The following is a 12,751-nucleotide window of genomic DNA, read 5'->3' on the forward strand; positions in this document are numbered from 1 at the left end:
GTCACCGCTCCTGAGCACACAACAAAACTTACACCGAGGAAGCAAGTTTATATGGCAGAACTCTCCGTATTGAGCACGCACCAGCACGAAAGCACTCTTCCCCCTATGCTCAGCCCACTTCATACGATTGCAGTAATATCCTTCACCTCAAAGAGCTAACTAGGAACAGCCATCCGCGTTTCTGTTCAGGAGAGAGTGCGACCCGTACTTACTGCCATGGGGATGTTCCACGCCATGTAAACGTGCGACTTGAAGTCATCCATCCAGACCTCAGCGGCCCGCAGGGCGTTGCGCTTTGCATAGTAATCAATGTCGTTGTTGTAGGGTTTCTTTGTGCGTTCAATATGTGCCACGCGAGAACAGGGTAAGACCTCCATGCTTCCTCCGCACTGCCAGACCTGGGAGAGTTGGAGGAAAAAAAATTACGTGATTTTTTTTTTTTTTTTTAATAATTATTTTTAAGGTGATACAAGTGCTTCTTTTCAGATGCTGTATGTAGAGTGTTCCCTAGGCGGAGATGGGTACTATCGAACGATTCAGAACGATCGCCCGATTTACCTGCTCTGGGGGTGAAACCCCTCTCTCTTCACATTGACTACAGATGAGTCCGAGGTGAATGCAGCTGGCTGTGTTAGGTACATAAGTTTAGGTGCCATAAATATCCACGTTCTTCCCCATAATGCCACTGTTCTTGGAACTATTAGGCAGAAGACAAATTATAAGGTGGTGACCTCTATCATAGGGACTAATTTAACATAGTGCTTGTTACTGAAACTTCAACAAAAATCCGTTGTATCAGCTGGCTGTGTTTGGTGCTGTATACGTGAGGTTACTGTGTCAGCTCTCCAAATCAACTAACAAACTTTTAATAGCTTAAATGCGACTGCCAGAAAAATCTGATACGTGTATACATAAGCATACATAAGCATCTCAGATGACCTATTCCACACCAGCGCCTTTTACGTGGGGATTTGAACATTACCTTTGGGAAAGAAAAGGAAACAAATTACCCACATGCACAATACCAACAGAAAAAAAAAGCATGGAAACACACTTATTTTCTCATTATGGAAGCTTAGACTTTGATTGTGAGTCAGTCAATTATTCTTTTCTTTTTCTAATCTAGCCCCTGCAGGCTTCACTGGTTTTCAGCGCAGCAATTCTCCCTTCACAAACACGCTTTGCCCTACCTTCAGTAAGAAACAAGCACTGACTTACCTGGTACAGGGCGTCCCATGGAAGTTTTAACCGAGAATAAGACGCAAGTCTTAGCACAGGACACCTTGGTAAATCTGGCCATGAACCAAAATGTGCGTTTATATAGCAACAGAGGTTACTGCCACACTCGGTAGTAGATGAGAGCACAGCAAACGCGTTTCCCACCCAGTGCTCCTACAGCCTCTCCGCCGATAACCTGCCAGGCAGAGAGGAAGGGAGGAACCGCTGGTGCAACTATTCCGTGTGCCTTTACCTGCAGCCTGGTCGCATAAGAAGCAATGAATGACCGCTTACGTCTCTACCCGAGTTGATGAAGATGGGTAAAAGGGGCTGAGTGGAGGCTGGATCACCCAGCCTTCCCAGACACCCCCACACCCATCCCGTGCCCTTTTTTCCTGTGGATTATTTATTGTCTGAACTCCACGGTGGGAAACAAAGAGGACTTGTCCAGCGAGATTAGGAATGATGCAGGGTGAGCGAAGCTTATGCGTTTCAGTTCCCTCAGGTCTGCACCTAGTACTATAGTCTAGCTGAAATAAATAAACTATACTAAAATATAAGCAATAATCCATTGCTTCCCAAGGCTGCCTTTTACTGAGCGTAAGAGCTCATTTCCACACAAGATGCGCTCCAGAACAATACTGGGGCAGTTCTCCACCTAACCTGCCTTCTCAGGGACAAAGATAAACTGCTTGGGAAGTGGCAGATAAAATCTTCTCCTCCAGTTCGGCTTTTTTTTTTTTTTTTTTAAATACTTTGTTAGGTAATATTTGTTTGCTGCTTTCCAAACAGTTCTGTAGTAAATCACTGGCCACTGGAATTTGCATTTGATAAATGAAATACACTGAAAAACACAGTGCTCATAAATTTGGACTGACATACGCTGAGGGTTTCCTCAGTGAAGTGGAAGTGCTACAAAAAAGAAAGGAATTCATTGATTTTCATGATCAGAAGGGGAAATGAGCAGTACACTTTAGTATACTGCTATTTGCCCAACCCATCCTGAAAGTCAGCTATTGAATGCACAGCACATTTTTTTTTCTCTTGATATGGCTAATGACCTTGTAATTTTTATTTATATATTTTGGTACCAAAGGCAAATACATTATCTGAGCGATAGATTTATTTCCTTCAAATGCCAGTGCTCATGCAAACCTGAAAAGAAAAAGGTACCAAACTGCAACATTAAAGGAAACAGTTTGGCTCATCTGTAAATTCAACACAAACAGTTATTTATCAGCGATAAATTCTTCCCAGATGAAATCCACAGGGAACTCAGACACCTGGCTTTGAAGAAAACACGGCACAAAAAGGCAGCAGCAGCCTCGCACCAGATAACGCTCGCCCTGCCAGCCGGGAGCTCTGGTGCTCAGCAGTCAGCGTGAACTCGCACCGGGCTGTGACCGCCCCGTCTGCAGGTGCCTGGATTGCTTTACACGTGCATTCCGTCACTTCTCTCCCCTACCCCTCAGCACCATCTTGCTCTTTAAAGAGACAAAATTTGCTGAAGAGTAGGAAGGGAGGAAACAGCCAGGGAATAATCATGGAAATTTTGCTTCCTATGGGGATGATAATTTACCCCAGATGACTTGTTTTTTTCACAGAATCACAGAATCGTATAGGTTGGAAAAGACCTTTAAGATCATCGAGTCCAACTGTAAGCCTAACACTGCCAAGCCCACCACTACACCGTGTCCCTAAGCACCTCATCCAAACGGCTTTTAAATACCCCCAGGGATGGGGACTCAACCCCTTCCCTGGGCAGCCTGTTCCAATGCTGGACAACCCTTTCGGTGAAGTAAAATTTCCTCACATCCAGTCTAAACCTCCCCGGCGCAACTTGAGGCCATTTCCTCTCGTCCTGGTACTCGTTACCTGGGAGAAGAGACCGACCCCACCTCTCTCCAGCCTCCTTTCAGGCAGTTGTAGAGAGCAATGAGGTCTCCCCTTCTGGGAATGTGTAACTTTTAACACCAGTGGGGGACGTTTCCCAGGGCAAGGTTGGGATTTCCCATCCCAGAGAAAGAGCGCGGGATGTACAGCATAAGGGGTGAGAAGGCAGATAGTCGTGTATCACCAGGAGTACATCATCATGCCACCATTTCTCCAGATCCCAGATAAACGCCATGGCTGCTCGACTAAGGGTCATTACTTTTCAGGCCAGACAAGGTCTCCTGTTTCACTTCATCAGGATTAGTTGCTGTTCAATGGAGCACGGACATGACTCTGCATCCCCACACCCTTTCAGTGCACTGCTAAGTGCAGAGTGAAACTCTTGTCCTCTCCCTTTCCAGCCCAATGATTACTTAATCTTACGCAAAATGAAAGAGTTTCGGTAGTACAACCAAGCATGTGCACCCAAAACCAGCCAAGATCTCAGTAGTTAAGAGCAGCCATGTGAGATTTAGATGAAGACTCAAGACTTGTGTCTGAATCAAGAGCATGGGGAGGTTTAGCAGCACCTTCTCCTTGCTGGACACAGAACTGAAAGACACACGCGATTCAGAAAACCATTGCCTGGCTGCCTCCAACTGCAAGAAGGTTTGGAAATACAATGAAGGATGAAAGAATGAGGAAAGTTTTACTGCATGAAACAGATAAGAGAGGCGAGTCAGTGGCTGTCCCCGAAACCGGTTGATTCTCCTCCTCTTTTCATCCTCAAAACTGTATTTAATGACCCATTTTAACAGTAGCAAACAACCCATTTCTTTCCACATCTAACTACGGAAGTACGCCAGAAAAATAATTACATGCATCTATATAGCATTTATCAAGCAGAGTTCTTAAAGTGCCTTACTATGGCAAGCAGACTATTTCTACCTGTGAGCATAAAATGATGCCCAAGTCCCTCCAAACTGACACATTTCAGGCAGAGGAAACCAACTTCCATGTCAATGACTCATCTTCTGGGATAAGAACACGTTTCCAACCCCAGTAATTCCTCCCACACTGAGTTGCCAACATTAACTGTGTGTTTCAAGGTTCATTTACTGAGAACGTGGAAGTCGAATGGTGTCTCTGGGCCGGTCCCTACGAGGGTGCACATCACTCAAAAGCAAACTCAGGCAACAGTTGGGGCAACAGCGCAGGCTCCGTGGGAGGTAAGGTAGATGCAGACGCCCAGCAGACGCCCTGGGCAGGGCACAGAAGTAGCTCCAGCTGATAAGCAGCAACAGCAGAGAAGGAAACGGGCTTCTGCGTTGTGTGCTCCTCGACTCAGCGCAGCTGCGACAGCCCAGGGACTCGGCTTTGCCTCCGCGAGCATCACACTGTGCAACGTTTTAAGACGTGATCGAGTAATTCCAAGAGACACTCAATTTATTTGCTAATTGTAGTTAATTTCTAATTTCAGTATTGCTCTTTAGGCTGCTATAAACAAAATTGATAGCAATATAAATGTTACCATAGCCGTGTTACCTTCGCATTTTTACTGCTAATTATCTCAATCAACTTTTCTATAAACAGACATATTAAGTATTAAGAAGAACAAGTACCAACGTCAGGGGTAAATTACAAACTGAATGATAGTGTTTGTGGTTTGCGCTACAATGATTTACTGGCACTAATTATTAGCTATTCCTGTACACCTGAGATATGGCTGTCCTGCAGAAAAGTGTTTACCATTTATTATACAGAAGTCAATCGGACATCATATTCTATGCATCAAAGAAAAACTGAGATGAGACAGTGTCTTGTCCACCGTGACCTAAACTGTCCATCACCGAAGTTCTCTGAATGCAGGTTGGGTACATGATTTTAAAAGGCTAATAAATTGCTATGCTTTAACTCTTGCCAAAAAAGAACAACTTTTCTGAGGAAATACATTTTTCCACAAGTACTTGTTGCTGGAGGCCCAAACTATCATTTTTAATATTGGTTTCCTAAAAAAAAAAAAAAAATAAAAAAATCCAGAAAACATCTTAAACCAACTTATTAGCATCCTAAAAAGGAAGTACAGTTTCAAACAAACCAAAAAAGGAAAACAACACTTTTGACCAAAATCCAGGTATTTGGGGAATGAGGAAAGGAGGTGAGGCAAAATAAAGTGTAAAATTCCATCAGTCAATCAACAAGGTCAGACAACAAGCCTGGGCACCGTTGAAGCGGGGTGCAGAGCTGGCTGGACTGCTGGGCTAATCAGTTCCTAAGTTATGGCAATATATATACAGAGCATTGCTGAGAGCCTCCAGCTCCGCAGGCGAGACCTATTTCCAATAGCATCATGCCGTGCTGAGGGAACGTCAGAGCTCAGAAACATCGCGGGATGTAATACTGGGGGGAGCCGTTTGCAGCAGGGTAGCTGCAGCTCCCAGGGTGCTCACGCTGGTTGCAGGGAGGGCTCTTCGCTCTCGCGGCCCCAGTGCTCTGTGAATTGAAAGGCAGCCCCTCTTACCTGCAGCTGTTCTGTTTTTTGAAAATACAGGCTTACTGACTCATCAGTGAAATGATTCATGCCAAAAATGGCAATGAAATTCCAGTATTTTGTGGCCGTTCTTATGCACGCTTTTAGGAGTGTCAGGAGAAGGGGGTGCCTGCAGTCTACAAGTAACTAAACTAGAGATTATTCATCGTTTCAGTCAACAAACGCAAACATACAGCTTCACAAGTATATGTATGACATTGTGTTGTACACTAAGCCAACTGGACATGGTTATTTAATTTGGTACAAATTATCTCAGTAAAAGCAAAATGAGTAGGTAAAAATGAAAATGGCATTTTACGAAGGCACAGCTGAGGAGAGAGTTAACTCTCTTAACTTAGAAAACAGACTGGAAAGAAAGATCATGATCCTTAAGAACTTTGTATCCTGCTGTGAATTTTGCAGTTTAAACACCTCTGTGCTCAGCGCGAGAGAAAATAAAAGCTTCAGGCTCTCTGTTGCAACTATTTTTTCCATCAAATACACCTTTGATGCAAGCAGCTGGAAGGATGAGCTACCCAAGAACGTGTAATAGTAGGAGGACGACATCGGGGAGGGGGATTTGTTTGCAAGCAATTACCCTTTGCTAACAATTTCACGGGCTCTTTTAGTGGACGCACCGTTTCTGTCCATTGGTGTAAACACAGCAGGTCTACAGGTGCCAAGGCAACTCCAACACAGAGTGAACCAGGCATTTGCAACACATCCGTCTCCACCTCCTTCAAAACTAGCTGAGTGAACATTGGCTCACTTTTCCAAAAGAGAGCTGGGATTAGTCCTGCCCTCTAATAATATAGAAAATCAAGCAATTAATGAAATTTGCAATAATCTGGACTTTGAGCCCATTTTTCATCGTCAGCAAGCGCTCTGGAGGCGGTGCCAGAAGGGACTATTAGTGTACACCTTGCAGTGGTGTTGTAGCGGCTTTGTGCTTTATCTGCTTCCAAGAACTTGTGGCCTTTTCAGTGGTCCTTTGCTGAAAGAAACAATCACTGTCTACATCTTCCAGCAGCGAGAAAATGGAAAGAATCGGCTTTAAAACATGCACGTGGCAGCAGGGTCCCCTCATTTCTAACATGCCCAGCAGAGCATGTTACCTGGCATTTCTGCAGTGGTTTCTGCCGGAGGCAGCACTTCGGAGGTGGATGTTCAGCACATCCTGAAATGAAACCCTTATGCTAGAACCAGACTCTGATGTTTTATAAAAATAGTTCTGAACTCCACCTAAGCAGCACTTCATAGAAGTAGCCTTTCAGATTTCAGACTTTCTTTTCTGTGTGAAGGCAACAGAAGAGATGGAGGAGTTTTTAAAGCAGCTCAGATATCCCCGGTTTATGATATCCCAGCGTGGGAATTCTTAAAAGTCAGGGATCTCAGGTTTTCTTCAATTTTCGATGCAAAGCCTACCAAAGACGGATGTCTTCTAGACTACCCACATACACCTACGGCAGGACTGGAAAAAGATTTTCCTGTCGTGAAAGAATTTCCACATATTTCAGAAATTTTGCTGACCTAAATTGTCACGAATAACATCAATCTTCAATGTTTTCACTAGCTGAAGCACAGGCTCTTTGTCACCTCCATCTTCCTCCCCTCAAAAAACTACCCCCAAAACATTTTTCTTAAACTGAACCGCTAATGATTTTCCGAAGTCCTGTTTAGTGTTGAAAGCTTTTTGAATATAAGCATATTTCAATCTGAAAGGCCAGTTTAAACTGAAAACCCAAACCTTTGTTGCAAAAATAGTAAACCACAATCTTTTGACGACGTTAAAAAGAGGTATTTGTTCTTATTTCGAAATTTGGTCAAAGCACAGCCTTTTCTACAGAAGTATTTTTGGTTTAATTTATCAGCTCGAAAAGCCTCAAAAGCCTGCCCATCAAACTTGAAGGAGGCCAGTGGGCTCACAGCCCCTCTCAGAGTGCATGTGGCCTGCAGGTAAAGATGCCTTAAATCACTGCGACAGACCATCCAAATGAGGGGATCTGCCAGAGTGATTAAATTGTGGTTCCTCAAGGTGAAAAAAGTCTAAGTACTTTCTGGCAAAAGCTGCAACATCTGAAGGGCAGGAGGACACGCAACCCAGGTAGTAAATTCACAACAGCAGGTACCGCTGCGCCCATCTCAGCTCCTTTAACACCGCTGTGCAAGATAAAATCCACCTGTACAGCAAAGTTACAGGAAAATTCCGACCGTGATGAAGTCAAACAGAAAGATAACTCTTAACATTAAAAACTTGCATAGGAAGATGATGCTGTAGTTTTGGCCTTTCTTTCCAGTCAGCCACAGACCAACAAGGTCTAAATCAGAAGGGATTTTTCAAAGTACATTTGAACCATGACAATAAGATCTTTTTCACTCTGAAACACAGGAGCTCTCTAGTTATTCTCCGGTCCTTAATGGATGTGGCAGCTCTTCCAGTACCCACTCTAGAAACAAAAAATTAGCATGAACATAGCACACTTATGGTTCTTGCATCTCTGATATTGACAATTTACATAGTTCACTGAAAACTGGTTTTTCAAAGTAATTTATAGCCTGACATTTTCTATTTTTCTAATGGGGTTTTATGGATATTCTTTCTTTCATGTATTCTCAGTGCTGACCAGAGAGTTGTATTTAATCAGATGTGCTAGATAAAGTGCGCTCTCTCTGTTTTTCACTTCACATAGGAAGCTGTTAGAAACTAGGGAGGTGTCATAATCAAACATGTCATATGGAAAAATTAATCATGTGGTCTCGTTTTGTTCACCAACTACATTTTTATCATCATCTTTAAAGACAGCCATAATTATGGTTTAAAAAAGTCCCAACTTTCATTTCTCAAAATAGCCTGTGCTATTTAATGGTGTACTCATAGCAAAAAAAAATCTTTCCACACTGGAACAAAACAGCTTACATCAGAGAAACTTTTAGCTGCCAAAAAAAGAATTGAAAAAAGGAAGAAATCACATCTCAAGATCCACAGATCATATGTTTTGTCAAAGATTTCAGCATAAACTTCTGACCAATGCTTGCAAATTACAGGACCCAAAAGGGTCCCTGCTTGACTGATCATGACATTGTCTCCATTACAATCCCTGCCTTTTTGGTTTCAACTCCTGCTAACGGCAGTTTACAGATAATCTGCTAATAGCAGATATAGAGGGAGTGTGACAAAATCTCACATATAAAAGCTAATTCTGTCACTAGGATAGTCTCATTAACGTAGGTGTGTAAATACCTAGCCCCCCCACTGCTCTTGCTGCCCTGTAAGGCTGGGAACACGCAGAAGCATTGGTGGACTACTGATTTTGGAGGGCTGAATTTCACTTGGGGCTCTCCTCATGTTTTTTTTTTTTTTTTTCTGGCTCATCAAGCATGAACTTCAAATGAAGACAGAAGCATAGATATGGAGGGTAGAGCAGATGCAGTCACACGAGTCTTGAGTATATGTTTGGACCTAGTATTACCTCTTTATGATGATTATTATTAATATTTCAGTTGCCCCAGTGATGAATACTTGGAAGCTAGCCGATTTTCCCAAAACTATTATGATAGAGTTCAAGGGTGCGTTGTTAGATCCTCTTGCAGAGTCATCTATGTGAGGTTTCATGGTAGATTCAAAATGGTACCTTTTCTTTGTAAGAAAGTACAAAAATTATATCATAAATACTTGATTAGCCTTTAAAATTTGTTCGAATTGATTGGAGTTTGACCTCTTAGTTTTGTTCCCTTGGGGTTTTCCAATATTTGCAGATGAATTGCTTTCAGAGAAAAAAGGCAGCGGGACCATGATGTTATTGCAATGACACACTCAACTGATGCATGTTTTTAAAATTTCTCTGGTGGCTCTTCAGTAGCAAATTTAGAGGTTGTCCTTCATATATTTCTTGGAGGTTACACAGAACCTCAAGCCAGCTAAGATCTCAGATGTGACAATAGTGAGAAGATAAAACCCTTCTGCTAACCCTCTTACAGAAGAAAATAGATAAGCATGAAGAAATTGAAACGTGTTCTAGAGAAACTCGCACTCAGCAACTGCTATCTTGCTGTAAAGATAAACTTTGTGTGTAAAGAACTAAGTTTGATAAATTAATAGACTAGCTGCTATGGGAGGGAGAAGATAGGATTTTAAATGATATTAAAAATGTCCCATATACTTTAACCACTAATCCGATCTCCATAAACCCATATTTTGCACGGTTTTTACAAAGACTACTGCACCTTTGAAAAGGTGCATGTCTAGGGAAGAAGCTGATGATTTTGTGTGAAGTAGAATTCCCTTCCGCAAGGAAAATTCCAGACTCTCTGAAATGTCTTGGTGATGGGGGATGGAAATTGCAAAAAACCTTTAGAGAAACAACAGCAGACTGCTACCGCATGGGCTAGCTGCACATGCAACATTCCATAGGCCATGCTTTATATACAGATTTAAAATATGCATTAACAGGGATAGCAAAGACTAAAATATCACCCCAAACCAAGGTGGTTCAGCAATTCTTGTTTGCCACTAGGAAAGCTCATCTACAGCTGCAGTGATCCTGGTCAAAGACCACGTGCTCAGATAGGACTGTCTCCTGAGGAGCTGGTGAGAAGGCTTCACAGCCAAGCAGAGCACAGCAGGAGTTAAGCACAAGCCCGAAATGACGGCACAATGCAGCCAGGTCTGTACTCAACAAAATGTTAGGAGAGCTTATGCAGATACCAGACTTCCATCACTGGGCTCTGGAGCCTGCTCCTCATTCCCAATCCTGAGCTCCTAGGATTCACATGGCTGCAAAGCAGAGCCTGCTTCTGGCGATCATATCTACCTACCCTTGCTGGCACAGGTTCCCTGGATGCCTGCCTGCTCTGGGGTAGTTGCCCGAGAGAGGCACCGGGAGAATTATCCAGAGACTCCACCGATCCCGACTGATCCAGCTGCAGCGATGCACCATGTGCCATGCAGGGGACAGTGGCTCACCCCTCTGCTGAAGGCATGATCTCCGTCAGCACGTCCCTCCGGTGGAAAAGGATGAGGGAGATGATCTGTTAGTCCAAAAAAGCACTTAGGGAGCAGAATTTTGGGAGATGGCAGCTTAACAGGTAATACCAAAGCAGGCAACCTCACAGGCATGGCGTATAGCAAACGCTGGTATGTTCTGTATTGCTGACCTTAGGTGCAGATAAGCACTGTTGTCTACCATCAACCTCACTGACATCATTGCTTAGGGATGGCATCAAGGTCTGAGAGGAGAGGAAGCACTGAGGAATGGGAATAGAGAGAAAGGACAGCCTATCTAAGGGCAAGTTTTTAATTTTCAAAGACTTGTTTTTCTTAGCAAATGAATGAATGTTGGCACGTCAAAACGCTCCAGGAGATGTTAACAGCTCCTATCGTGTAAATGACAGGCATAGAGGAGAGATTGCTTTGAGGCATACCCTTAGACTTCATAGACTAGAGATAACAACTCTACTTCCTCTGAATTCTCCTCAAGTCTGAAAGAGGCTGCAGATATCTTCTCCTGGTCTAATACCAGATATGTTGGTTTTTGCAAGCCCCAATAATTTTTCCTTGTATAAAGTAAATGCAATTTGGTATCTCTAATTTAGTTTGGTAATTGTCCCAGGCAGATGCTCCTCATAACATATTCTTTAAGAATGCATTTGATGAGAATAATTTTCTGCCTTCTTACAAATTTACTCAACTTTTTCCCAAATCAATAGAACCGCTGTCAGTCATTTCTGCAAATCTGTCAGCACAGACACTGTTTGTACTGTAACTGTTAAAATTCAGCAAATTGGCCTTGGAAGAATACAATCCACATGGGATACACGAAACGGCATGTACTGGTTTTGGCTGGAATAATTTTCTTCACAGTAGCTAGTATGGTTTGGCTATGGTTTGGATTTGTGCTGGAAACAGTGTTGGTAACACAGGGATGTTTTTGTTATTGCTGAGCAGTGCTGACACACAGCCAAGGCCTTTTCTGCTCCTCACCCCACCCCACCAGCGAGGAGGCTGGGGGGGCACAAGGAGTTGGGAGGGGACACGGCCGGGACAGCTGACCCCAATGACCCAAGGGCTATCCCACACCATATGGCGTCACGCTCAGCACGTAAAGCTGGGGGAGAAGAGGGAAGGGGGGGACGTTCGGAGTGATGGCGTTTGTCTGCCCAAGTCACCGTTAGGCGTGATGGAGCCCTGCTCTCCTGGAGATGGCTGAACACCTGCCTGCCCACGGGAAGGAGTGAAGGAATGCCTTGCTTTGCTTTGCTTGCGTGCGCGGCTTTTGCTTTCCCTATTAAACTGTCTTTATCGCAACCCACGAGTTTTCTCACTTTTACTCTTCTGATTCTCCCCCTCATCCAACCGGGGTGGAGGGTGAGCGAGTGGCTGCATGGGGCTGAGTTGCCAGCTGGGGTTAAACCACGACACGGCATTAAAGACCAGTCCGTCATCCTTGTTCCTCACTTTCAGTCATGTGATTGCTTTAGATTGTTTCTTCTCACTTATCCCAAAAGACTACAGAAGAAAATCTCCCTCTAAATTCAAGTCTCAGCAAGGGATAAAGACTACGTACATTAAGCTTACATCAGAAAATCTGCAGCTGAGCTCCTGCAGCATTTAAGCTCTTAGGAAAATACCTGTTTTGCCACATTCTGAGCTTTGCTAACCTGCACCAAGCCACCAAATAACGCTGACTGGTCAATTCAGAAGCTTCTCTTGACACTCAAGGACCAGTATACTAACTGACATAGTCCAGTGCTCACTTGTACACTACTTAAAAGAGGCTCGAGACTAGATCAGCTGAGCATAGCAGCAGTCCAAACCAGGTTGAAGCACACTGTCAGATACCAGGAGAAAATTAGCAAGAATACTGAAGGTCAGAGTAGGGATGCCTTGCTTGACATGTGTAGGTGTTCACACAACACTTCCATAAAAGTCTCTGGAAGAGTACAAAACTAACTCCCAGAGAACAGAACTGAGGCACTTTCTAAAAAACATCACTTATAAAATAACTGCATTGACCACACTTGTCATTGCTGTCTCAATTTCCACTAATATATGTCAAGATCAGTATACTCTTCAATCATTCAGCTACTCGATCACTGCCTGAACAGAGAGGCATTCAATCTATTAATCATGCT

The 12,751-nt window shown here is 43.5% G+C and overlaps 1 protein-coding gene across 1 annotated transcript in view; it reads right to left on the minus strand.

Annotated features, from left to right (window-relative positions):
- GALNT9 (polypeptide N-acetylgalactosaminyltransferase 9) overlaps positions 1-12,751 on the minus strand; it is a 156,628-nt gene that overhangs the window by 15,368 nt on the left and 128,509 nt on the right. The window contains exon 7 of the mRNA XM_072880211.1: positions 213-398. Within this exon, the coding sequence (XP_072736312.1) occupies positions 213-398 (186 nt within the window). The remainder of the gene's footprint in view (positions 1-212; positions 399-12,751) is intronic.

The sequence above is a fragment of the Ciconia boyciana genome, chromosome 15, assembly GCF_034638445.1.
Source record: "Ciconia boyciana chromosome 15, ASM3463844v1, whole genome shotgun sequence".
Taxonomy (NCBI): domain Eukaryota; kingdom Metazoa; phylum Chordata; class Aves; order Ciconiiformes; family Ciconiidae; genus Ciconia; species Ciconia boyciana.